Source organism: Chaetura pelagica, unplaced genomic scaffold (genome assembly GCF_000747805.2).
Source record: "Chaetura pelagica isolate M959 unplaced genomic scaffold, ChaPel_1.0 scaffold70, whole genome shotgun sequence".
NCBI classification, from domain to species: domain Eukaryota; kingdom Metazoa; phylum Chordata; class Aves; order Apodiformes; family Apodidae; genus Chaetura; species Chaetura pelagica.
In genome coordinates this window covers 1,001,525-1,028,773 of record NW_009952265.1, presented here as the reverse complement: position 1 = coordinate 1,028,773, position 27,249 = coordinate 1,001,525, and the positions used below count along the sequence as shown (strand labels likewise).

At 44.3% G+C, this 27,249-nt stretch overlaps 1 protein-coding gene across 1 annotated transcript in view; it reads left to right on the top strand.

The window, feature by feature from the left end:
• KIAA0247 (KIAA0247 ortholog) overlaps positions 1-26,019 on the top strand; it is a 45,410-nt gene extending 19,391 nt beyond the window's left edge. Inside the window, exons 3-6 of the mRNA XM_010007668.1 lie at positions 19,031-19,228; positions 22,144-22,282; positions 23,503-23,924; positions 25,562-26,019. Of these exons, the coding sequence (XP_010005970.1) occupies positions 19,031-19,228; positions 22,144-22,282; positions 23,503-23,924; positions 25,562-25,587 (785 nt within the window). The 3' untranslated portion in view covers positions 25,588-26,019. The remainder of the gene's footprint in view (positions 1-19,030; positions 19,229-22,143; positions 22,283-23,502; positions 23,925-25,561) is intronic.
• Positions 26,020-27,249: the final 1,230 nt, after the last annotated feature.

The window sequence follows — 27,249 nt, the reverse complement described above, 5'->3', positions numbered from 1 at the left end:
CCCCCCCCCTTAGGTCAAGAGAATATTATATGGGAGCACTGTTACTGGGAAGGAGCTGGGATCTGGATACTTGCTTCCTACCACATGCACTCATGATGATGTGGGAGGTGGATCTGGATCCAGCTGTGTGAGTGTGAGGGCTCCCCAGCGTGTTCTCAGCATTCCTCTGAGCTCTGGCCCCAGCTCTTCAGAAGCTGGGAATGCTGATGAATTTTCCCAGGTTTGTGCTCAGCGGAGCACTTCTGTGGCATGTTGCAACGGTTTCCTTACTGCATTCTTCCCTGGGGAGCATCTGAAATGCTCTTCTGTGTAAGAAACTTCTTGAAACTACTTTGTTCTTGCATGGCTTGGGAGAGATTACGTTGTTGGTTTTAACTGATGGCCTTAAAACTTCTCCTACTGTCCTGGTTGCTCTTGCTTAATGCTTCCTTTCCAAAGAAGTCAGAAGAAGGTGGTTGTGAAATCTATGTGCTAGACCAGTGTTTTTAGATATGTGTTCTGTGTTGACCAGAATACTGAGAGGAATTTTTATATTCTGCAGAAATATAAACCTAAACAACAAGAACAACAAAAATCTTTTTTTTAAACAGTTATTTGTCTTTTGGAATAATCTGGCCCTACCCACCTCATCTTGTTTCTCAGAATGGAATAGAATTTGGCTGTTATAGTTTTACTTTAAAATGTAAATACCATATTTCCTTCTGGTAAGTTTTCTGTCTCTCCCAATGAAGGTAAGATGGTTCTGTACCTCTTGAAACCAATTTTGAAATGTTGTCCTGCTGGATTGATAATTTAAACAGAAAGGAGCAAGTGGTAATGAAGTTTTTTACTTAAATATCACTGAAGTGTATAAAAACTGTCCTTGAAGTGCCTGAAGAAAAAACAAAGCAAGAAACAAAAAAACAAAATAACAAAACCCAAGCAAAACCAACACAGCCTAAAACCCTGGGTAGCCACACCATCTCTTTTATGGAGCTAGGAAACAGGAGTTGAAATTACTGTCTGATATAACAGAATGCTGAAGGTGAGCAAGAACTTTCTCATGCATGTTTTAGGGAGGATGGCTGTGAGGATATGCAATAGAAGTTTAGGAAGGAGAAGGCAAAATTGTAAGAAGCTGAAGAGAGAAAATTCTCCAATTTGATGCTGGAAAGTGCATGGGACAGCAAGCAATGAAAATGGTTTTATGTTGTTTTGTTTCCTGTGGTATTCAAGGAAACAGTTTTGTAACAGCATCTGTAAACCAACTGAGTTGTCTGGCAGAACCTGGTCTGCAACAGTCTCCTTTTCAATAAGGCAGTGTCCTAGACCCCAAGGTCTGGCTGGCAGGAAATCATAATAATATCATTCATGCTTGGCCTGTCAAAGTCAAGAGTGAGCCAGGTAAAATTACATTGTCGAAGTGTAGTTCTGGGTACTTTATGCAGCCAAAACTGGATCAAGCATTTTTGCACTCTTGTTATCCTGGTAACTGTGTGTTGCCCTAAAAAATATTCTTGCTGGTTTAGCAAGAAGTGCTCTGAAATGACTGATGATGCTTCATGGGTGAGATGTAGCTGAAGGAGGCCGCTTGAGAGATCTGAGCAAATAAGTGCTTCAAAACAATAAATGAAACTTATTGAAATGTCACAGATGGCATAAAAAAACAGCTGGCAGAAAAGAAGCCATGTTAAGTTAAAATCAGATGGTAACACTGCAAGATGCTAATGGAGGATATGTGTCAATAAAGGTTAAAGTAAACTCCTGGCCAGAGAGACCTCTGTGGAAGAACTACAGAACTGTAAAATCCCTCATCAGAGTTGACTTTTTTTGTATAGGAAAAGAAGCCACAAATATTCAAGGAGTCAAATGAATCTTTAAATCTTTGTCATTTAAATTAATTATATTGGTGACAAGGGCCCTTAAATCATCACATTGGTCTCTTCGGGCTACCTGAAACCACATACTCACAAAAGCTCTCTGAAGAGGAAAGCTGCGGCAGGGAGGCAAAACCTCAGGTGAGCTCACAGTGGAACATTTCTGTAGGCTGAGGTCCCTTGTGTCTAGGCCTTAGATCCAGCCACTAAGCTGCAGTGTGTCCTGCTTTGAAATTTCAGATTCTGGTGTAAGGATCCGTAATCTCAAAGTCAGTGATGGAAGGTGTTTTGGCTGGCTTTGTGGCGGTAGGTAGGAGGTGAAGTTGTGTGTCGTCAAAGCTCTTGAGGATCTGTCAGGCCAGCTGTGTTCTAAAAACACTAGGAAGGGAGCAAAAAACAATCCCATCATAAAGCATTTTGAGAGTGTTTGCTTTCTTTTTAAAGCTTTAACTTAGTAATCTAATTGTTACAGAACAAAGAACCTGTCTCTGTTACCAGGAAATACAGATAAAAAAGAAAGAATATATGCAGTCTTGTATTACTTGTTACTCAAAAGCAGCATTGAAACAGGACTGAAGTTTAGCAGTCCTTGAAGAGATTTGGTCTCTTCCCTCAAGATTTTGCTTTGAAAACAGCTATAGTGTGGAGTTTGGGGTTGTATGTTTTAGAATCACTTTTTATTGTTAAATGGAAGGAATAGTATTTCATCTCTGATGTTTTTGTCAAGCATGTAGGGCTACAAATGGGTCCTGTCCTGGTAGTTGGTACCTCTAACTTTTTTTTTATGACATGCTTTTTCAGCTGGATATTTTACTTGCCCAGCTTTGATTCCAATGACTATAGGGAAAGCATAAAAGGGCAAGTAGTATTTCAAGGGGTGAAAACTCCTAGTACACATCTTTTTTTCTGAATGCTTTTCTTGTGAACTGTGAAAGGAGCTCATTTTTTAACAGTTTCTCAATCCTAGATTTTTTCAGTTTAGCTTTGTTTACCCTGTGGGTGTTTGGAATGAGGATGTAGAAAGAAAGGAGAATTTCACGTTTGCTGCTAGTTATGCTTTTGGCGATTTGCTAATACATCTTGTTAGGCAATTTGCTAATTCATATCCATTTTGTTCTTTCGAGCTGTTGGTAGGTACTGGGAAGATGAAGGTGTAAAAACAAACACTTTGAAGCCATTATATCTGTATAACAAGACTGTTCTCAAAGTAGGTGACTGAAAATCTGATATTTTTTTTTTTACGCTGCATTTGTTAGGATTATACTAAGTTGCCATTTACTTTTCATGTGTCATTTGATCCCCAGCAGAATCTAAGTGGGTGGAATGTGTGGGACTCTTTCTGTTCTGCCACAACTGATGGTGTCTTCTGTGACTGGTAAATTAAAAGTAGCAGCAGCATCCTACCAGACCTCTTGCTAGTCACGTTCTAGTCATGAAGAAAGCTTAATGATAACTTCACTGGGTTGCCTCCCTGCTTTCCAAAAAACACTCTGCAGTTACTTGCATTGCCAGTAAATAAGGAAGGCCATATACTGGGTACTTGTTAAGTTTCAGTGCTGGTTATTCAGGTCTGGTACTGTTTTTCCTAGTAACTCCTTGCTAGCTCTTAAATTGCCCAACACCGCTAAAGTGTTGGGCAATTTAGAAAGGTGTATCATAGCTAGCTCTTCTCAGTAGAAGAAAGTTTCTTGCTTTATTTTGAAGCCTAGTCCTTCAACATAATTCTATGTGTCTTAGAGCTTTATCAGAGTCTGGATTGAGTCCATATTAGCCAATCAGTTCAAGAAAATGTAGCTGAGGGATTGAAATTGCATCATAACTGGAAGGCACTAAGACTTTGTAGTCTCCAAGAAAGCTAGGTGTGCTTTGTGGAGTAGTTTGGTCTCTCTGTTGTCTGGGGTGCCTCTAACTTTGAATAGGATGACTTGAGTGTTCTAGTGGCACTGTTTTTGTTTTCCTGCTGGATTCTGCAGAGAAGCATCATGCAATGCTTGAGCTCCAGTAAAGCTGGCAGAAAAGATGTCTTAATATTTACAGCTAACCTAACCACATCTAGAATGAAAATATGAAGTGTGCTTAAGAGTGGCTTTCCAGTGAGACAGGGCTAATAGCTCTTTGCAGTTCTGCCCAGTCAGTGGTAGATTATTTGAGTGCTTGTTCTGACATGTCCCATGACAGAGATGACTCATTCTTAAAGGATAAACAAATCTGCCCAGATATTAAACTCTTGATATGTTCAGTGGTCCTGAATAGCACCAGAGGTCAGAAGAGAAAAGTCACAGGAGGATGAAAAAGTATTCTCCAGCGTAGGCTGATGTATTGCATTGAAGTTTCAGGATTGCTGTCGTTACCCACCTTTCCTTAGCAAAGCTGACCATCAGTGTACTATGGAGGGAAACTTCAGTAACCTAAGGCTTTGAGATTCCAAGCTCAGTTTCCACACAGATGAAAGTGGAACAATGCCTAGCACAAAGCAGTCTCGTGTGTGCATGCCATTACTAGATCAGTCTTGGCCAAACTTCCAAATTAGTACTTTTTGGATAGGCTGAGTCAGAGGCAACAGCTGCTGCTGCTGAAAGGATGAAAAATGGATCAGCTGCAAAAGGCTCATTAGTGAATGAAGGAGGCCTACCAGGGCAGAGCTTTCAAGTGACTTGGCTAGTGTAGTGATCTTTCCATGTCTGTGTAAGAAGATAAGAATTTTAGAGTTTAAAAAGCCTACTTGGGAGATTCCCCTGTCCCCTCGGAATCTAGGGCTGCTTCTCGAGCAGATTCATGACTGTGCAGTGACCTGTGTCAAGTCTTGGAATAAACTATTGCAGAACTGGGGTTAGAAGGTAGGCATAAGCTGGGCTGGTGGTTAAGGGGGAGCCAAGTGTTGTGTAGGTCAGTGGTGGCTGCTGGAGTTCCAGTGGGAGGAGGGCAACAGACTCCTGCTCTTAGTGTTACCAGCCAGGTGGCATGTCATCCAGAGCTTGAGTGGCCATGCTGCAGCCCACAATAGGACATATTTTGAGGAACTGCCATAGAAAGAACTTTTAAGGCCTTATTGGAGAAAAGAACCCAATTACCCAAATAAGCTGGAGTTTAGAGTGGAAGTATTTTGTAGTCATGTTAAGTCTCTTGAGACACTACTGAATTTCAAGCCTCTTGTCACTTGCTGGTAGAGCTGATCTTTGCTGTATCCTGGTGTCCAAAATCAGCATGAACATCTGATAAGCTTTTCCTATAGTGTCTCGTTGGTTTTGCTGAAAAGCCAGATGATTTTCCTAAGACCGGAGCCTATGGTGTGTGTCAGGCTTTAATCCTTTAATAGCCTTGGGCTATTACTGTTTCCAAATTGAAAACCCACCTAGAAACAGCCAAGGAAACAGCAAAGTAAATGTGCCATTCACTTCTGAATTGAGACCAATTTTTAATTAAAGTTTCTGGAAGGAGGTGAGCAGGGACAAGATGAGAAATCGAAGCTGTGCAAAGAACGAAGTTGAAGTTTAAAATTAGCACCAGTGGTTGCCGACAGTAGATGTTATTGAGTTCAAATGCCATGCTAATACCTTTTCTATGGATCTGCCTCTACACAGTAGGAGCTGTAAATTCCTGTGCAGCTGCCTGTTCCTTTTTTAAAAGAATATAAAATGATTTTGACAATTCTTTATCTTTTTTTAAAAAACCTCCTTGCAATATAAAGTGAGATTTAGAATTGGATAAGCTGCCAATGAGAGGAGGAGAGGCCTCTGAGTGTTAGCGGCCTCTGCCCAGTGCAGCAAACACTTTTGGACACTTTACATTTCTTAATAATTAGAATTTCAAACTAAAACCCAAATGCAGCTTGCTTAGGGGAACCCTCTTACTTGAACTTTTGATGGAGGTGGAAACCCACAAAACTATCTGGGTGCTACGTACAACAGTGGGTTTGGGTTTCGAAAGTAGAGCTCAGGGTCCTGCTCATTATACAAAGTGTTGTTACAGCATTTGCTTAATTTCTTTCTCTGAACACTGAAGTAATTCTGGGGTGGTTGGAAGAAGGCACAGGGAGGCTGGAAGCAGCCTTGGAAGACAAAAGCAAATGAGACATGTGCCACTTGGAAACCTGTCCTGTGTCCACAGAGGAGGTCAGGTTTCTGTATTAAAGTGGCTATTGGATCCACTGCACCACTGGCTCCAACTGCAGCCCAGATGCAAATTGCATATACTGTCCTGGCAGTATGTGATGCTGTGAAGTACCCATCAGCTCATCCCACTAAACCTGAGCAAGCTTCATGAGTTTCCACATACCTCACCACCAGCAATTTTTATGTATTTGTGTGTGCAACAATAAGATTGCTTTATCAGAAGATCTTAAGTACACTTGTGCAGCTTGTTCCCGGTTTGTTTCCCCCTGCTAATTAATGTTTCCGAAATGCATTTATCAATCCTGGCTTAGTTTAAAAGCACTGGGTTTTTGTCTTATGATTTGGTGTTATCCTGATGTCCAGAATGCTCGGTGTGGATGAAGGACCCACTGCAGCCAGGCCTGCATAAACATAGTGCAGAGCCAAGTCTGCAAAACTTGGCAGTGTTAGTCTCAAAGCCTGTCAAGCTGGATCATTTGGGAATGTCTCTGAGGGGAAAACATTACAGGTGGGCCTGTTACAGGGAAAATAATACAGTTGTCATAGTGAGTATCACTCTCCTAGGGAAGCCGATCTGCTGCTGGAGTGCTGTTGTGTTCTGGTTGCTGCTTTACGTCACAGAAATCCTCCTTTCACAGATGTGGTTCTTTTGTTAGCCCTGGATTTTGTGTCTTGGTTTTCCCTGCCCAGCATACAGCAAAATCTGGGCTTCTGTTTTGGAGGGGAAAAGGAACTTGAAAGGCATAAAACTGATTTTTCTGCTGAAATTTCAATGAGAGAGTTGTCTAACTGAAGCAACGCTTTCAAAGGTGTAAACAGAAAAAAAAATACCTTTTATATCAAGACAGTCTCTAGCACTCTAGAGGCACCATTGGCAGCTTGGTATAGCCTAAACATTTTGACTCTTGAGGAATGTAAATAGAATTTGCGTTTTAGAGCAAGCTTTGATGCTAATGTTTTTCTTTTTAGGAGAGAGATAAGCCACTGGAAAAAAATCATATTTCTAATAGAAGGACAAACAAGACCCATAATGTTGCCCTAGCAGGCTTCCTTCATGGTTGGCTAATCACAGCTGAGTGTTAATAAGCATAGAGTTTTTTTAAATACTGCTGTAACATGTTAATTAGGATAATTCGGCTTCATGTGTCTCTTGAGTTACCAGATGGTGACTGCATTGGCGGAAGGCTGCAATTAGAGTCTTTTCTTTCTTCCTTTTTCTTTCCCTGTTTCCCCCCTCCTGCCCTGCCTCCCTCCCCCCAAAAGAAACAAAAAAAAAATGAAATAAGAAAAAGGCAGCTTTAGTGTGCATGAGATGGCTGTGTGAGGGATGCCTGTAACTGTACACAGTGTAAGTGCTTGTGTCTAATTATATAAATGCACAGCTATATGATTATATATACAAATCTCTTTGCTTTGGTTTCTTCTCATTTACCCACATTACGACACAAAGAAAAATAAGCCTCCTCTTCAGAGTATGTCCTTGCTAGGGAAACTGTAATTTCCCTGTGAAGACTTCAGTCCTGCTCAGTTTGCGCTTCTGTCACTGACTTCAGAGTAAGCAGCATCTGGAGCTGGTAGAGACAGAGAGCTTATTTTTCAGTGTACTTTGGCCTCTGCTTAATACACAGAGCCCAAAAGAGGGTTATGTTTTGCAGTGTGTTTTTAGGAAGGCTTAAAATATTTTAGGGGCAGGGTAGGCAAGAAGTGTGTGCGCTCACAATGGAGGTCTTTTATTGACTTCTGCCTCCTGTAAGTAAAATATAAAGAGGTCCTTTAGCCTCAGCTGTTGTGACTGGGCCCCAGCAGCAGCTGCAGTCTCGGGTTTGTCCCTCTGGGAAATTTCCCATCTGCTCATGTGCTAGAGAAAGCCAGAGTGCTGAAAAGGAGAAGGTTCAGAATCTGTTCTTTTGGTTCCAGTCCGCATCTCCACCCCAGAAATTACAGGCCAGTGGAAAACCTGGGCATCTGGTAATCTGTCTTTTATGGTGTGAATGCTGAATGGCAAGAAACATACTGAATTCTCAAACTGTTTCCAGCTGGCGGAGGATAGATTCAGTCTGGGTCTCCTAGAGAAGCTGGCTGCTCGTGGCTTGGGTGTGCACACACTTTGCTGGATAAAAAGCTGGTTGGATGGCTGGATCCAAAGAGTTGTGTTGAATGGAGTTAAATCCAGTTGGTGACTGGTCACGAGGGGTGTTCCCCAGGGCTCAGTGCTGGGGCTGTTCCTGTTTAGCATCTTTATTGATGACTTGGAGGAGGGGGTAGAGTGCAGCCTCGGGGAGTTTGCAGATGACTCGAGGTCAGGAGGGAGTGTCGATCTGCTTGAGGGCAGGGAGGCTCTGCAGAGGGATCTGGACAGGCTTGATCAATGGGCTGAGACCAATAGTATGAGTTTCAATAAGGCCAAATGTCAGGTCCTGCACTTTGGCCACAACAACCCCCAGCAGCTCTACAGGCTTGGGGAGGAGTGGCTGGAGAGCTGCCCAGCAGAGAGGGACCTGAGGGTGCTGATTGACAGCTGGCTGAACATGAGCCAGCAGTGTGCCCAGGTGGCCAAGAGGGCCAAGAGCATCCTGGCCTGTATCAGGAATAGTGTGACCAGCAGGACCAGGGAGGTGATCCTGCCCCTGTACTTGGCCTTGGTGAGGCTGCACCTCAAGGACTGGGTGTAGTTTTGGGCACCACAGGATAGGAAGGACATGGAGATGCTGGAGAGGGTGCAGAGAAGGGCAGCGAGGCTGATGAGGGGTCTGGAGAACAGGTTTTATGAGGAAAGGCTGTGGGAGTTGGGGCTGTTCAACCTGGAGGAGACTGAGGGGAGACCTCATTGCTCTCTACAACTACCTGAGAGGAGGTTGTGGGGAGGGGGGTGTTGGCCTCTTCTCCCTGGTGACCAGGGATGGGACAAGAGGAAAGGGGGTCAAGTTGCATCAGGGGTGGTTCAAACTGGATACTAGGAAAAATATCTGTACAGGAAGAGTGGTGAGGCCTTGGAACAGGCTGCCCAGGGAGATGGTGGAGGCACCATCCCTGGAGGCATACAAAAAATGGGTAGACATGGTGCTTTGGGAGAGGGTTTGGTGGTCATGGCATTGTAGGGTGGATGGTTGGACTTAATGATCTTGAAGGTCTTTTCCAAGCCTGATGATTCTGTGATTCTGTGACTCTTATCTTCTGTCTGCAACCACTGTGTTTGTATGGTTAAAACACCCAGGCTAGCACATTTGTGGGCAAGAAGCAAAAACCCCACACTATCACCTTGATCTAGCTGAAAGGGGGAGCAGAGCATACTTCACCTCCACCAAGAATGATCCACCTGTTCTTTAGGGAGAAGGCTTTCTAATGCCTGCAGGGGACATTGGTGATGGAATTTAACTCTGCGGGCTAAAAAAAAATGTCCCCAGGCTGCTGTGTGTCCGGAAAGCGTAGATTCTCAAATGTGATTCCCAGAGCAGGTAATTGCTGTGCTTCTTGGAGCCAGCCTGCCAAAGGAAACTCCTGTCTAAAGCATGTGACTCTTCTTGTTCAGCACAGACCTACTGTTCCAAGCATTGACGTTTATCTGTGGAATACTTGAAGAGCCATTTCCTAGCCTGCTGTTGGTGTTATTCCAAATGCTCATTCTGGGGAAGATGATGCAGGAGCAGAGGGTGCATAGTGGGAAACTACTGTGCTGAAAGCTATTGAGTGCCTCCAGGGAAACGTCACTGGTTAGAAACCTGAAGGTGTTTGGTATGCAGAAGTGGAGCTGGCACTCTTGACTAACTGGAGCACATGGGTGGAGGTGACTGTTTTTGTATCTACCACTAAAGTGCATCTCTTTGTCACTGCTTTCTCAACAGGAAGGAGGGTGTGGGTGGACAAGAGGCAGTGCTGTTGATCAAAGCCTATCTAGGTACTTTTTCTCTGCAGACCAGCTGCCTGGGAAGTGGTTTTTGCTTTGCTGAAAGATGATGCTTAGTTGAGGTAGCTAGTCTAAAAAAGATATGAAATGATACAAACTTGCTTCTTACTAAAACCAAATTGTTGCTACGGGAAGGACTTCTGAAAGTGGCTTCTGCTGTTTATAGATAGGCTGGTTTGTGTGAACAAGAGATGAGAGGAAAAACAAGGAAGTTGCCTGTCTGGATTTTACACTGAAAGCAAACCTGGCTGGCCCTCTCTCCCCACGATCTCCCTCACTGCAGAAGATTCCTGGAACCAAATACTAGTCCTGCAGCAGAAGGAGATGTGCTTGACTGAAAGCCCTGATTCAAGAGTAAGAAGTTCTGACCCAAAGAGAAGCTTGTGGAATTTTTTTTTTTTTTTGGAAGCCATGGTGTCACTGCAACTGTGTTGATATTCCCCTGCTCCTCTAGAGACAGACACAGTGTGAAGTTTGGGTTAGAGGGATCTGATAGGTAGTTGTATGCCCCATGAATCAAATAGGTCTATATATAGATAGTATTTTTTTTTCTCCACAAGGCAGCAAGCCACCTTTAGCCCAGACTCTTTAGGGCATAGGGAGTGAAATGCTTATGAGAGAAGGATCTAACTTGGGCAGTGAATTTCCTGTCTGCTAATTGGAAAGGATTTGTAAAATAGAAGTGCTTACTGCTGAAAATGTTGTGTATGCCAGTTATATGCATGCTTTTAGTTTTGATACTGGTTTTCTAGTTTTTTTCCTCTCAGTAGGTATATAGTGTGATTTGAGTTCTTCATATGCTAGGTAGGGATCTCTCCATAAGGAAAAGCTAAACTTAAACATTAAAAAGATTTTGAGTTGCAGGACAGCTTGGACAGTGTGTTATGGTAAGTGTAAGCTGAGGCACTGTAGTCTGTCTGCAGGCACTGGGAGGCTGATGTCTGCCTTTGTTGTTGCTCAAGAAGCTGCTAGGTGAGCTTTGCCACTGCCTGATTACCCTGCTGCTATGTCTGAGGGTAGTAGTGATACTATTATCTGATTGGGTCACATTCAGACTTACCTGAGTACCTGTGACAGAGGTTGGGAGTATATCCAATAAATAAAAAGAGATCCAAGAACTGGACTAAAGAAGGGGTAAATTCTGTCCTTATTGACTTATTAAACAACCAGGAGATGAGTGGAGAGGTTGAGTAATGCCTCTCACCTTGTTGGTGAGAACTGAAACTGGAAAGAGAGAGAACAAGGTCTGTTCTTCTTTTAGGAAATATGTCCAGGGCTCTTGCTAGCAAATTCATTCAGTTGCTTCCTAAGGAGAAACTGATGTTCAGCGTCACCCCTGAGTGGGATCTGTGCACAACATTCTGTTAGAATTGCCAGATCCTCTAGAAACCAAAATAAGCATTATTGCTGGTCTCTGACTTGCACTTCTAGCCTGCTGGCTGGCTGTATCAGGCTGTCAAATTTTTGTTGTAAAAAAGCATTGTGTAAAAAAAGATGAAGGCCTGTATATGAATTTACAAACAAATAGCAACTTAAAAAAACAAACAACAAACCAATAACCCTAACTCTCTATTGCTGCAAGCTTGTTTTGGGCACTAAGTGAGAGAAACTGTCAACTTGGCTCTGTTATTTCCAGCGTGGTGTTAATTAAATCTGAACCTCAAGTCTGTAATGCTGAAAATGCAGTCACTACAGAAGGCTTCAGATGCAGCTGGTGTTTCAGACCACCCATTTAGCTGTGGCAGGACCCAGCTTGAAGAGACAAGTAGAGAAGGAGGGTTACCCTGAAGGGTGCCTTAAGGAGTTCAGGGCTTTTTGAAGGTCCTTGCCAGAAGTTAGTAGTAGCTTTTGCAACGCCCTCTCTTGTACTGAAGTGATGCAGACAAATTAGTAAGAGTTGAAAATCAGAGGCCTCCATAGCGTGGGGTATCTGTGTGTTTATTTTGGATAATTTTCTAAGTGTGCAGTTTCTGTGGTTAGTCCTTGCTGAGACCATAAAGGTGATGGAGTTTTGGACAACCAGAGACTTGAACAGAGAAATGCTCATTGCCTCTATGGAGTGAGCTGGAGCACAACTTGGAAGAGAGTAAATAGGTGAAGGCAGTGACTGCCACTGGGAGGGAACACTTCTGTGTGACAGGAGATATGAAAAGAGGCAGGGGAAGGGAAAGGGAAAACAACCTTTTATAAAGCTACTGCACTGGACTCATTCCCACTGTAGGGGAGTCAAGGTAGCAAAAGAAAATTGTAATGAGGCTTCTGAGGGAGCTGATTCCAGCATGAAGGAAATTGTTTGTCCTTCCATACAGAGACTATTTAATTGGGTGGTTCTGTTTTCTGCTTCACGAAGATGTTTGTTTACCAGGCTGGACATACTAACATGACACAGTCATGACAAGTTTAACCAGACTTGCCAGGGGAATGTTCATCTTGTTAGATCAGTAGGGTGTTTTTTGTTTGTAGAAAGTTTTTCTTCTGTGAGTCTTGGTAATACTGGTTAAATGGAATGACTTGTAGTACTTAGCATCTTCCATTTCCAGTCTTCACATCCCACAAAAGTTGCAGTATGTCTGAAAGGCCAGGAGGTGTTAACTATCCAAATAGGACACATGTTCAGGGGATCCAGCTGAGGAGTCATCATCTACCCCAGTTGCTTCCAAAATGCTTCAGCACTGGCATATAAATTAGTCTGATGCTGTTCCAAGGATGGTCCAACAAGCTAGAGCACTTGTGTAGCTGGTGAAGAATTAACCTGAGGCTCAGTCCAGCTTCCTCTTAAAGCTGCTGGGATTTGGGCCTGACTCATAAACACCAACAGTAATTTGTCAAAACTTTTTTCATCCTAGCTTTAGTGAACTTTGTGGCTTACTCTGGAGAAGTCGAAAAAGTGTTACTTGATGTTGAGTGCAAAATGTGGCTTTGTTAAGCAATGTTGTATCCATCTATCCACCCACATAAGGTGAGCAACCCAATGGTTTATTCTCCCTCAGCTACAAACCTACAGTTATGCACTCAAGCAGATGATGAATAGTAGTTGTCTTCTTATGGGTTTTGTTTGGTTTGTGTTGGTTTTTTGTTGTGTTTTGTTTTTTTTTTCCTCTTATGTGAATGTATTCAGTTAAGGAGGATTTGCTTGTTTTCTCTGGGTGGTCAGGCTGCCCAGCCAGAGAGGTGGGTGACTAAAATAGAGTTCAGGTGCTTGGTGCAAAAAAAGGGATGTGAGACTGGAATCCAAGAGTCTTACTAGTTTCAAGCAACCAAGACTGTTGAGTTGTCTTCCAGGCGCCTCTTGTACAGTGTTGCTCTGCGTGAAGATGGTCAGTACTGGGAAGCTAAGTGGAGTGTATTGGACTTGATCCTCACCACAAACAGGCCTATCCCACTTGGGCTTTGGAAATCTGCTTCTCTGTGAATTTCACTCAGAGATCAAGGCTCAACTGTACATCTCTTGTGCTTTATGTTCTGACTATGTAAAACCCTCACTTCTGTGTCAGCACATGAAGTACCACATACTTCCATCTGTGGTATTATCTGTGACCATGGCTTAGGTTTATATAATTTTTACATTGTTAGAAATGCTCTTTGTGGCTCTGTATTGGATGGGAGTTTGGAACCGTGCCTCAGCTTCAGCTCAGTAAAGACATGGAAGATCAATTTCATCCTTTGGCAATTAGGTTAATCTTTTTTGTCAACTGACATCTCTTATTGTCTCCAAAAGAAGCTGTGTTCCAACCTCCCACAACTGTGTATGAATCTGGCAGAAGGGAAGGCAAGTTGTTGTGGTTTGGGCCCAACAGACAACAAAGAACCACACAACCGCTCACTCACCCACCGCACCCCTGCCCCTTTGGGATGGGGAGAATAAAATCCAACAGGGATGAGACAAAAACAAGAAGGGTTCACTCACCAATTATGGTCACAGGCAAAACAGACACAACTTGGGGGAAAAAATATAATTGATCACTATGCAAACAGGACAAAGACAAAAAAAAACACCAGAGCTTCAATACTTTACCCCACCCCTCCCTTCTTCCTGGGCCCAAACCACTTTGTTCCAGCTGCAGGTCCATGTGTGCTCCGCCGTGGTCCCTCACGGGCTGCAGCTGCTCCACCGCGGTTCTCCGCCCTTTGCAGGGGGACAGCCTGCCAGTCACCTCCTCACTCTCCTTCCTCGCTGTCTCAGCTCTGGCACTGACATCTCTTATTGTCTCCAAAAGAAGCTGTGTTCCAACCTCCCACAACTGTGTATGAATCTGGCAGAAGGGAAGGCAAGTTGTTGTGGTTTGGGCCCAACAGACAACAAAGAACCACACAACCGCTCACTCACCCACCGCACCCCTGCCCCTTTGGGATGGGGAGAACAAAATCCAACAGGGATGAGACAAAAACAAGAAGGGTTCACTCAGCAATTAGGGTCACAGGCAAAACAGACACAACTTGGGGGAAAAAATATAATTGATCACTATGCAAACAGGACAAAGACAAAAAAAAAAAAACAGAGCTTCAATACTTTACCCCACCCCTCCCTTCTTCCTGGGCCCAAACCACTTTGTTCCAGCTGCAGGTCCATGTGTGCTCCGCCGTGGTCCCTCACGGGCTGCAGCTGCTCCACCGCGGTTCTCCGCCCTTTGCAGGGGGACAGCCTGCCAGTCACCTCCTCACTCTCCTTCCTCGCTGTCTCAGCTCTGGCACTGCTCTCACATCTGCTCTCCAATTCTGCTCTCAGGTCTTACATCACCTGAATTTCCCCTTCTTTCCTTTGTTAACCGCAGAGTCATGTCCAGAGGTGTGGCTGCGTTTTTTGAGCCTGGGTAGCTTTTCAGCTCCTCCCCTGCTGCCAAAACCCAAGCCAAACCAGCACCCAAGTGGAGTTTGCTCCACTGTGGTTGCAACAAACAAGAGGTTCCTTACGGATGTTAACAGCTGTTCACAGAACATAAGAGCAGTTAACTCTCCTTGAAGGAGGATGGTATTTTCTTGTGTCACCTAGAAAGAATGATACAGTGATTTGATGTGAAACTGAGTGGAGTGAGTGGAGGAGAAACTGCCTTAATATTTTTTCACTTGTTTATTAAAAATTGTCTATGTGTTAAATACCTAGTATTTTGGAATGGCACTTGCAGATAATCCGGTGCATAATTGTATTTCTGACCATCAATCTGGAAATGACAGTTTCTTAAGAGTTCAGTGATGTTCATTGTTTGGACTTCTCATCCAGTTGTTAATCTCCTTCCTGTTTTTCCACAGTGCATGTTGGCAGAGAACCAGCTCTTGGGAGGCATCATAAATTTCAGTACCTTTTAGAAACAAGACCTTTGGGAATAGAGCTCTGCCCCCTTGGCAGACTGTGCTGGAGTGTTTAAAACTTCTGTTTCTGTGCATCCTCAAAGCTTGATGAATCAAGATACTGGGAGTAGCTTTTTGCAAGCCTAGGATGTCAGTATCTGCCTAGGAAGTTGATAACTTCTGTGACTTGGTGTGAATATTTGTTTTAAGATGTTTCCTAAGCTCTGGGGTACTTCCAAGAACATGTGTTTCAGGGCGGGAGTTGATGAAATTCCTGCATGTTTCTTTGTATTTCAAATACAGCCCAGTGCCATTGTGATTCTAGACTGATGCTACTGTGAAGGGGGTTGATGGTTACAACATATTTACTTAGTGTCCCACGATTTTAAAGGAATTTTTGAAATCTTCTGGAAAGCTTCCACTATGTGCCACACACCTTTAAAACCTGGACTGAGTAAATCTGGGGGTCATGATTTTGCCGTGTTTCTTGAAATCTGCCTAGTTTTAATTTGAACTGAAATACTGAAAATCCCTCCTCCATGGTTTAGTTCAGTGTGCCAAAGCAATAGCCAAACAGCAACGCTGTAGCTTTGGGCAGGGCCACACAGCAGGATGGAAACCTGCTGAGGGCTGAACACAAGCAGCCCACATGGGAAGTGTGAGCTGGAAGGAGAGCTGGGTTGGGCTGCTCCCAAACCCAGTACTGAGCCATCATGACACAGCCACACTCCAGAGTGCTAATAAACAGTTCATGCAAGCAGCTCTCATCCTTCTGCACCTTCTGGCTACGCAGCGTAGCCAGGGGTGGGCAGGTCAGGGGACACAGTCTGGCAGCAGTTGCCACCCAGCTCTTTTCACAGCTAGAATGTCAATGATTTACTCTGTCGAAAGTGGTAAATGGTCCACTCTGCCTGGTTCTGGATTGCCATGGGTATACCAGTGCTGCAGGCTCGAGGTGTAAGCTTTTTGCTGCCAGTTGGTCAGATAAAGGGTTGTGAACCAGACTTTATACAGAGGCAATTGATGAAGCTCATTATGGAGCATGTGAAAGCTGGGGATACTGAAAACTTGAACTGGTTGATGTAGTGGAAATCTGTATTGTCTCTTCCAAGCTTTCTGAGTGCCCATGTTACACTGGCCTGGATCCTGTTTGTAGAGGTGTGGAGTTCTGTCAGAGATGCCAGAGAAAGGGAGCTGGGAGCTGCAGAGTCAGAGTCAGCTGCTCTGACTTCCTCAGTTTTTCAGACACCACCAATTCATTATCTTACCTAGGGGCACCTCCAGTCTTTTAACCCATCAGCACTGTCTAGTAGCCCTGTTCAAAGCTGTGGGCCCTGAGATGCTCTGTTCTCCTGAGGCTGCCTTGCAAAGGACAGTTCAGGTGGTCTTCCAAGGGAGCTGGGGTTGCCCAGAGATGGTCAGTCAGGTTGAGTGCATTAATGTTCAGGCTGCCTGATCCAGATCTTTTTTCCCAGTACATAAACAGTGTTCTTCAGTCACAATGAAGGTGACATTTGAAAATGTGTGGTGCTTTTGGATGCTATGATGACAGATGACCTAAGGACATGGGGGAGGAAAAAAAGGGAGGTGATTAATTCTGCAGTCTCTTCTCTGTGTGAAGAGGACAAGTCAGGGACAACTGACTGAACATGCTTATTAGCTTTTCTTCTTTTGTGCCAAGTGGCCTGTGGAGGGGAGGAGGAAACCAACCTGCAGTTGTGTAGCTGTGCATCCCCTCCTGAAGCCCTTGTGTGAGAAGGCCTAGTCAGGGTTCTGTAGGTGACCGATGTGGTATTTTTTGACAGCACTACTGCAGTGTAAATGAGTGCTTGTTGCTTGATGGCTGGGTGATTTTTGTACGTAACTCAGAAACCTCATCAGTGTGGGTGGCACTTGATAGAAGGGGAACTGAACAGTGAGCTGCTGCCTGGTCCAAAACAGTTCCTGGTAAAATGTCTGCATGTGAATACAGTTCAGGAGAAGGGAGAACAGTGGGAATGAGCTCTGATTGCTGCAGTCAGTTAGCAGACATACACTGTGTTGCTCCCAAGCAATTCCAGGCACTTCCTGTGACTTTAAGGGTAGGGGAGTTATCCTCTCTGCTCCTGAGTTTTGGCAACTGCTGTGGCAACAGTAGCTTTTCCCCACAGCTCTCCACTGTTGCCCCTCTTCTGGGCTGCAGGTGAAGGAGGGCATTTGTCTGCCTGAATGTGAAATGTGTCTCGAGTGTGTCCCCTCACCTGATCCCAGGTGACCCTAAGTGTTGGACAGGCTTAAAGTGAAAGCAAGTTTTAACCTCACAAAGTAAAGGGTTAAAACCTTAGTTACAAAATGGGAAATTATTGCAGAAAGGAAAAATAAAGAAATGCAGAAAAGGCAACAGTTAATACTCATGAGGCATGGGACAGTGGTGTCTCTGAAGCTTATTTAAGAATAAATCTCCTCAAGAACAAAGTCTTCTTGAAAAGCTGCTCCTTAGACCCCTGTTAACCTTGTCTCTTAAGAAGTAAATTGCATTGCAGTTAAAAGCTGGCAGAACTCATACCAGAGGGCTTTTGGCTTTGCTCAGCACTTCATCTTAGGGTTTAGTGGCATTTACAGGGTACTATCTGTGATGCATTCACACATGTGATGAGGTTCAAGGGTCACTTGCACTGCAGCAGAGTAGCAAATTTTTACACAGTGGAATGGATCTCTAAAGTTTTCATTTGGTACTTAAATCTTACCCCAAATCCAGTTACTTGCCCAGCTGTTTATTGCAGTTTTTCCCATGGTACATGGGAATGTGTGCTCCAGAGATTAAGGGCAGGCCTGAAGCAGTAGGCTGTGGTAGAATAGGGTGGGTGGGATGGTTGGTTTTCCATTCCCCAAAATGTCTCAGGAGGGATCTTTAATGGATTTTCTTTCATGAATTTTGAGAAGCTAATGTGGATTTAAAAGGCAAAATCTGAATTTCTCCCTCTTTGAGCCAGGCAGATGTGTGATGTTTGCAGGGTGTGTTGGGTCTGTTCTACAGGGTCACCATGACCTGCCAGAGGAGAGGAAATTCTAAGCAATACAAATATCCTGTTTTTAGGGCAGTTTCCTCATTCATGGTTTGTTTTTATTTGAATAGCTATTGAAAATTCTACAATAAAATTTCTGGCATGTGCCATGTCTACACTTTAGTCAGGATAGGGGAGATGCAAAGAGAAATGTAAAGTGCTTTCAGCGCTCAAGACTTGACATAGGTAAAGAGAGGGGGTTTTAGGAACACCTTTGTAATATGACTGATTCTTCTTTAAAAACAGACTCTGATCCTACTGTAGCAAACTATTCTTCATACTGTTGGAGGTACATCTGTGTAAAATAGCTAAAATCAGTGTGCTCTTATGGGCTTCCAGGGTTCCTTACAGGGCAGCTTTGTACCTTGACATCGCACTCAGTACAGTGGGGAACTGTTTGCATTCTTCACTCTTTTCAGTTGAAGGTCTCATGCTTTTTCTGTATCAGGCTAATAGCAAGACCTGGCTGTTAGGTTCCCCACAGTCTCTAGTGAAACAGCTATGGGGAAAAGATAGTACCAAGGATTTTCTGGGCTTCTCTCACATGGAATCTCTTGTTACAAACTCATGTTATTGTTCAAAAGTATCAACAGTTTGGTGCCTGCTAACTAGATTGTACTACTGGGATAATAAGCAGTATTTAGCAACTACAGAAGACAGATGAGAGGTGAAACTGAGAAGTGTTCTCTGCTGTTGTGTAACAGTCATCTTGGTAGTTTCTTAATGTTAGTGGGTGTTTGTAGGTGGAAGTCTGCCTATGTGCTCTATCTTTTGTGCAACAGATATCTTCCTCTGAGATATATTCCATGATGCTTTCTCTTTTTTCAGATTGTCCCCAGCCACCACAGCCTGAGAATGGAGGCTATAAATGCCACCCTAGTCCCTGCAACAACCCTCTGACTTCAGGCAGTGTCATAGAGTATCAGTGCATTGAAGGCTACATGCTGAAAGGAGATTATAAATATTTGACCTGCAACGATGGGAAGTGGGACTCAGCCATGGAAGTCAGCTGCAGGCTCAGCCCTGGTAAGTGCTCCCTGACTCCAGTGGGACAGTCAGAATTACCTTTGCTTTGGCTTTTCAGATTATCCTTAAATACCAAGTCAGAGTGATGCTGGGAAAGTCCATACAGCTACCTCTCATTGCTCTAGCAATTCCATAAACATGACTTACAATCATAGCTCTTTATTAAAAGCATCTCTTCTGTAATGGCCCATCAGATACAAGATTAGAGTCCCCCAAGCAACGAGACAACCCATGAAAAGAGTATAAAGGAGGTGACATATGACTTATGTAGAGTCTCTTATTTTGACAGATCTCATCCCAGAAATCAGGGAGGCCCTAATTGAGGCATTTTCCATACTTTTTGTTTTTTTGTTTTCCCGATGGGTTTGACAGTGCATCTCCTTCAGTGATGTACCCATCTGCCCACATGTGCACACGGGTGTGGGAGTGAGTACATAGAGGTGATCTTCCTTGCAAACAGGTTAACTCTTGGCCTTGTGTGGCAAAGAGCTCAATGGTGCTGCTTTTCACTATGCTGGCAGGAAAGGGCATTGCGGATGTGTTTTGGTTTTTTTTTACTTCTGTCTAAATGAAGTGGACAGTTTTTGTTTTGTGAGTCTCTCCCAGCTGAGCAGGAATTCCTCCATCAAAGCAGGAAAGTAAAAAGGTTTGCAGGAAAGTGTTCATTATGCAGCCTAGTTTGCCTATAGCTCTTCTGCTTTTAAATGCATACATCCTGGGTAGAGGGAGAAGTCCCCCCTTCAAGTTTGGCTTGTTGAAAGAATTTTATTGCTCAGTCATCCTGAGTCAGTAAAATGTATACTCTGGGAATAAGTCTCATAATCCTTAAAGCAGAATGTGTTAGCTTAATCAGAGGGAAACAAAAGAACCTTCTTCAGGCTCTTTATGGAGCTCACTGCCTATCTGTGATCTCTGGAACATCTTGTTCTGTCCCAAAGACACTGTCTTCTCAGTGTCTTTGTCACAGCCACTCCAATAGCCCCTTCCTGTATAAGGAAGGGAACTGGGAGTTTACCTGGCAGCAACTAGATTCTCAAGAGACTTTTCAAATTCAGCATGAGCTTCCTTTCCACAGTGGTCCCTTTTCCCCTTGCTGCACACAGGCTGGAGAACAAAGTTGTGCAATTTCAGGTAGTGTTCCCCAAGTGGCATTCTTGCATGGTACCACTTGCTCTCTCTATCAGGGCTGACGAGATTGTGTTGTGATGAGCAGCAATCCCTCAGATTTCTTCAGCATTATGAAGGATCAGTGGCCTTACCAAAAATATGGGGCCTCAAAAGTCTGACCCAGGCTTTGAAACAACTGGTCAGGGTTAGAGACAGTTAAGGTTTAACAAGCAGGTCCCCTTTACAGGGCTAAAAAGGAGGAGGTGAGAGAAAGAAAGGCAGTAGGTCTTAAAATTATCACTAATGGATGAGATCACACCTGTTCCATGTAGAGTTAATGAAATCCCTAGCATTCGTCAGATGTTTTGTGTAGCTCTGAGCTTGTCAGCCCCATAGCCTTTAGATAGTTTGTTGTAGGAGTTAGTGAGCATTTTGTTAGAATATGAGATGGTGAATGTGCTGAAGTGTTCCCTGGCTAGTGACTGGTTCTACACTGTTGGGTGCTGATGCTGATAACAGAGTGCCTCCCTTTGCCTGCCTGCTTCCCTCTCAGTGTGCTTGGTCCCCTGAGTAATGCTGAAAACTGGAAACTTTACACAACCCTATTTGTCATAAAGAAAAATGTAGTAGACATTGATTTTCCTTGGGGAGAGGTCAAGCTACTTCTGAAAATTTTCGGGAAAACAAGTTCAAAGCAATTCAACCAATAGGTCTGACCCCAAGAGAAGATATGGAAAATGCAGACTAGTTTTCCAGCTTACATGTCTGTTTGGGGAATAGATTTTTAGGCTATAGACTTAAAAAGAGTGGTCCTCCAGCTTTTTTCTTTTGTTTGCCTGTTCTTCTTCCCTTCATCCCTATCCACAAGCTTGTCCTGCATCCCCCTGCAGTTTGAGACCTGTGCTCCCAAACAATGTGTTGAATGTTGCAAAAACGAATTGAGGAATTGCACACATGGGAACCTCCTGAATGTGAAATGCACAATATTGTGTTTGGTCCAGAAGTGAAAGGACGAGTGTAGCATTCTAAGCGTGATAGGCAGTGCTCAGCAATGCCAGCTCCAGGCCATTCTCTCTCCACTCCCAATTTATTCCTGCCTTGCAAGGGACCTTTAAAAGCCAGATTGGTTCCCATACAGTCACACAACACAGGTGAGGAAGGGTAGGAAAGAGTAATGTGAACAGGGTACCTGTATCTAACACTGAAAACTCAGCATCCTGAAGCAACATTTGCCTTCCCTCTCTGTTTGCTGGCATATGTTTGTATGAGAAAGAAACAGAATCTTGCTGCATCTTAAATATACTCAGTGGGGTGACTTCCACTCCTTCCTTTGGGAGACTCTTCCATTAGCCAAGAAAACCTGTTATTTGGAACTTTCCCTATTGTTAGGCCTAAAATATCCTGCTTATTGTGGTAGACAATTACTGGCTTTGCTGGTGACATCAGGACATTTTTTAGCATTTGCTCAGCCAAATTTATATATAACATGACTGTTACCACTGTCTATCAGTTCCTGTGGCCTGCTTGCACTGCTTTTCCATATGTCATCTGTTTTTCCAAAGGACCCTTGTATGGCCATGTTTTGATTTAGGTTCCCTTTACAGCTGATGGAGAACTGTCAGCCTGAGGTCTCAGCTATCCTCCATAAGAGACAGCTGGTGACCCTTGACTGTACGGAAACCTAGGCTCCTCATATGTGTGTCCAGGTGTATCTCCCAAGAGTAGGCAATGTGGATGTTTTTCCTTCCCTATGGCAGAGATGTAAGGGAGTGGTTGATTTTTTCCTTGTGTTCCTCTTGGTTTTGTAGAAAAGGACTCTCCTCCAACAATTGGAGTGCCCACGCTGTCCATAGTAGCTTCCACAGCAAGCTCTGTCGCCCTGATTCTGCTCTTAGTTGTGCTGTTTGTTTTGCTGCAGCCGAAGCTGAAGTCATTCCATCATAGCAGGTAAGTGTAGCTGGGTTTGGAGGGGCCCAAAGGCATCCTGGTTTTTGCAGCAGACACACATTAAGGTACTTGGTTTAAACCTTCATTTTGGAGCAACTTACCTCCTCCCTTCTCTGCTGCTCTTTTTATCCTCTCAGCAGCACTCCTGCCCCATGGTCCAGCAGTAGTCTGAGGTGGCAGTCTGCAGTGACCAGCTGCAGTCCCCACTCTGACATGCCAATCTGATGAGTGGTTTCCTTGCTCTTTTTCCTTGACCTTGACTGTGAAAAGTTATGATCCCTGCTAGTCTGGCTATAGATCAATATCCTTCCTTTTCTAGCTTTGGATAGCTGCCAAAGTATGTGTCTGCATATGTGTATATATATGTATCCTCCCCCAGTCTGTGAGATCCTATGGACATGAGTTCAGGCGGTATTGCTGATTAGATACACATGCAAAGCTGCCGTGTTCCCTGTTGTGGGATGGGAAGCCTCCTGGCCTGTAATCAGAGAACAGACCAAGCCATAACACTGCTACCAGCTGGGGTCAACAAGGTCATTGCAGACTCTTTCTTCCAAACCAGGTACTAGGACTTTTAAATAAGAGCAGAGAATGACTGTTCAGCAGCATGGAGATTGAGAAGTGAGGCCTTGGAGTCTGCCTTTTTCTGAATAAGTCCAAAACACTGGAGAAGAAAAACCCAGTCTCAGAAGTCTGACTCATGAGCCTAGGTGATTCACACTGTGCCAATTTAAGAGCTGTTTGCCCCACCCCACCAGAGGTTATCTGCATGCAGCAAAGGTGGCAGAACAGGCAGCACTGGATATTGCAGAATATAGCAGTGTAACATGCCAAAATCAGTGGTGGTCAGAGCTCTTTTATTTGCTGGCTGTGACAGCAAAGGGCTCTGAGTCATGATCTTTGTCAAATTTAGCTGTGGAGACAGGTGAGGTGGGAAGCATTGTAACCTTTTCAGCTCTTGCTGCTAAATCCATCAAGCACTGTGAATTACAGCCCCTGCTCATGTTTATGGCAATTCACAGTAGGGCTACAAGACTATGCTTGCTTGACCTTGTTAAACCACCATTCATGTTTCTGTCTTCCCCCAAATATATCAATAGTGAGCATTCGAGTTCTGCTGTGGGAGGTTACTCAAGGTCTCAGTAACATATATATAAAAATACTGAAGCTCAATTTGTTTTGTTTTTTTCTCTCACCCCCTCTTTGTTTCTTTTTTTGAGGCGAGACCAAGGTGTGTCTGGAGATCAGATCTCTATCGTGGTGGATGGTGTCCAGGTGGCCTTGCCATCCTATGAAGAAGCAGTGTATGGCAGTGCAGGGAACTGCATTCCACCCTCGGACTCCCGAGTGCAGATCGTGCTCTCGGAGGGAGCTGGACAGAACGGAGCCAGAGAGATGCAGCAGCAGGACCAAGGGGCTCGTGGTAGCTTTGAAAGAGAAGATGAAGCCCCTGGACATTCTGGACTGTGTGAAGCCAGTGGCTCTCAGCGCTCTGAAACTGTTCTTGTGCATCAGGCTGCTACCTCTTCCTGGGTAGCTGACATGGCTAGCAGTAGACCTGTACACAAAGAGGTTCAAGATTCGGAAAGCAGTGACATACAGAGCCTTTTATCACTCACTTCCTCTGAGGAATACACAGATGGTACGTGACTTGGGGAAGGAGCACTGTATAAGACCCTTGTATGAGTAGTTTTTTCAGTTGACTACTTAGTATGAAAAGGGCAAGGAATACTCGTAAGTATGTCAGGCACCAGAGAAGCTTTTAAAAAGAGGTATTCCAGTTTCCATGGCATGTTTCACAACTTAGATGTGCAAGCAGTGTTTAATACCTCCTTTTGAAGCAGGCAGCGCTTGTGGACTGGGAGCCTAGGGCAGTCTGGAAAGACATTTGGAATTCTGCTGCTCACTCTTGTTGTCTTAGGCAAAGGATTTGCAGAGAAATACCAGCCTCCAGCAACATAGGGCAAATGCAGTGAAATAGCTGTGTGTGGAAAACAAGTTAGTGGGAGTGAGAGGATATGCTTGGAATACAAACCCTTTGCGATGTTTATGCTTCTTCATTTTTAGACTGTTTTAGTAAGCAGCTTACTGCCACAGTGCATCAAGTGCTGCAGCCTTGCCACGCGGGAACACCTTCAAGGGATATGCCCCAGGCAGAGGGGCAAGTCTGTTAGACAGTCAGTGAATCTTGTGTTCTTCACTTCTGTTCTGCCCTGAAGCAATGGCTTTACAGTGCCAGACCTAACATGAAGCTGCAAATTAAGATTGCTTTTGCAGAGACTGCTGTGTCCTAGGCAAGAAGTGTAACTGGCTTGTAATGGCCCAGGGCAGAACTTCTTTCCATGGTGTCAAGCAGTAAAGCCGTGGTAATGCCACCCACAACCCCTGCAGTAAAAAACAGTTCGAGAGCATTTCTGCTCAAGGGTGAAAATCGCAACATCCTAAGATGGGTGTTAAACCTCAAGTGCCTCAACAGCAGAAATCCAAAAGTGAAGATTAACAAAAAAATGTCCACAGAAGTCAGAGGGCTTTGCCTCTGCCCTGTATCATTTTTATCACTGCCTGGAAACATGTATTGCCTCTAAGGCTCGTCGTACAGTAATAGATTACTCCTTGCAGCAGGAGACAGTAAAGTTTGTGTTTGTGGCTCGAAGATGAGGAAGCTGTAGCTACCAGAGGAGGTTGCATTTCTTCAAGGTAGATATGGGCAAGTATGATCCTTGTATTTCCAGCTGTCCCTGTCACAGTAAGAAACATGTTTTGGATATTTTGAGGAACTAAAAGATTGACAATGTCATGGGAAGGAAGAAAACTGTCATTCTTAAGGGAATGGTGGAGGAGCAGCTGAGGACCAAGCCAGTAATTGACTACAGTTACTTTACAGGGAATTGAAAAGACTGTGGAGCCAAACTTGTCTCAGACAGATGTTACAACGTGGGGCAGCAGCCACAAGCTGCAACTTAACAGATTCAGGTTGGGAATGAGGAAAATAGTTTTCAGTAGGAGGGTAGTGCAGGACCAGGTGGGCACTCAGAAAGGTGACAGTCTATTCTTGGCAATTTTCAAGGCTGGAACTGCCAATGGTGGCACTCACCAGGGCAGGTTGGAGCAGAGTCCTCCAGAGGTCTCCTTTCTGCTGCATTGTGATGACAGGAATAGCACTGCATTATCATGTTATGGAAGTGGGAGCCTGACTTGCTTTCAGCAGTAGTTTTTCTGATGTGTGCTGAACTGCAAAAGTTTGATTGCTTCTTCTTTTTTTCTCTCCCCACCATTCAGATATTCCCTTATTGAAGGAAGCATGAGGCCTGCTGTGTTTGTGTAGCCTTGTCTCTCTTGGATTTCTTCCTCCTCTCCCCCTGCCTTTGGGACAGAAGCACTCTGTGCAGCCTTCCCCATCCTTGCAAGCTGTGCCCTGGATACCTCCCAGCAGAGAAGCCCTCAGCTGAATATCCAAAGGATGTCGCCAGGTTGCCTCCTGGATGCACCAGTGAAGTTGGTGCAGCACTGGCTTCCCCATTCCATCTGCATCAGGGGCTCAAGGAACAAAGTGGATTTGAGCTCTCTTCCCCTCGTCCCCAGCCAGATGTTTGACAGCAGTCTCTGAAGAGCTGCTTTTTTCTTGTGCCTTTCTCCTCCTCACACCGGCTTGTTGCAGCTTCTCGGCCTCTCTAGCCCTTCTGCTGCCCAGAGAGCAGGGGCTAAAACCGCTCGCTCACTGGGTGCAGACACAGTTTATATATACATATATATGTTATATAGGCTCTTCTTCCAGCATCCTCTATGTCATAGGGTAGGACTAAACGCCTCGATGGGACTGAAGCTGGGCTTGGGAGGGATCCCAGTTAAGGAGCAGCTTGTGATATCTAGAAGCGCCTCAGATGAGCTGGGCTGTGCGACAACTTAGCTGTGCCATAACTGTTCATTGGGACTTGTTAAAGTGCTGAAGGCTGTGAACTCCAGTGTGTGGGAATGCCCTCTGCCCCTTCTCAAGAAACATCTCTGCAGGAGTCCATTCCCAAAAATTACTTTTGTCTCCTCCTTCCTTCTCTACCTGTGCAGCCCACTTGGTTACACGTTTCTAGAAGCTGGGACTGTACTGCCAATAAAACACACCCTTTCAGCTTTTGTCTGGTGTCAGAGCAGCTACTGATCTGAGGTTGTAAAAGAGCCTTGGAGAATGACCAGTGGGTAGCAGGGTCCAGAAAGCTTGGAGGGTGTGACTTTCACTTTGCTAACCCTGTGTTAACTGTGAGTTAGCCCTTTCACTGAGGCATCAGGACTGGAACCAAATTCGTGGCCCTGCTTTTCTAAATAAGCTGTGTGTCTCAGAGCTTTTTCACTTAAGGTAGTTCTGCACTTGAGCTTATGTTCCTCTTGGTCAGATCATCAGGCAGAGGTAACGCTTGAAAGTAGTTCAGGTATTTGAATATGTCAAGAGAAAAAAAATGCCTGTAGGTAGTGAACGCTTAGTGCCATTGGTACAATCCCAAATTACCTTTGCAGCCACACTCGGTACCTTGGTACTTGAATCCTGGGTAGCTGCTATCTCAGGGGCTAGTGTATCTTCCTAACTTCATACAGCAAGAATCTATTTTATCCTAATGGACTTCAGTGGGTCCACAGAGAAGGGCTTCTTCCTTGTGGCTGGGTGTAAACAGCATTTATGAAGTCTCTCCTAAGTACAACAAACACAGTTGCCTGTTGCTGTGAGGGAAGGCTGGATACATTGAAAGCAGTGCCAAGAGGACACCACAGCTTATTCCATAACCTAAGTTTTGAAGATTGTTTCAAGTTCTGGTAGCAGGGAAAAGAAAATCCAAAAATAAGTATACCTCTGCCCTCCACAGTTCTCTGTAGCAGGTCAGAATGTCCCAGTTGCTGTTAACAGGCCTTTTGTTTTGCAGGAAGCCACATTTGTCTGAGGTAGGCAGTCCAATGACAAAATCTTTGTGGTGGTTGTAAGG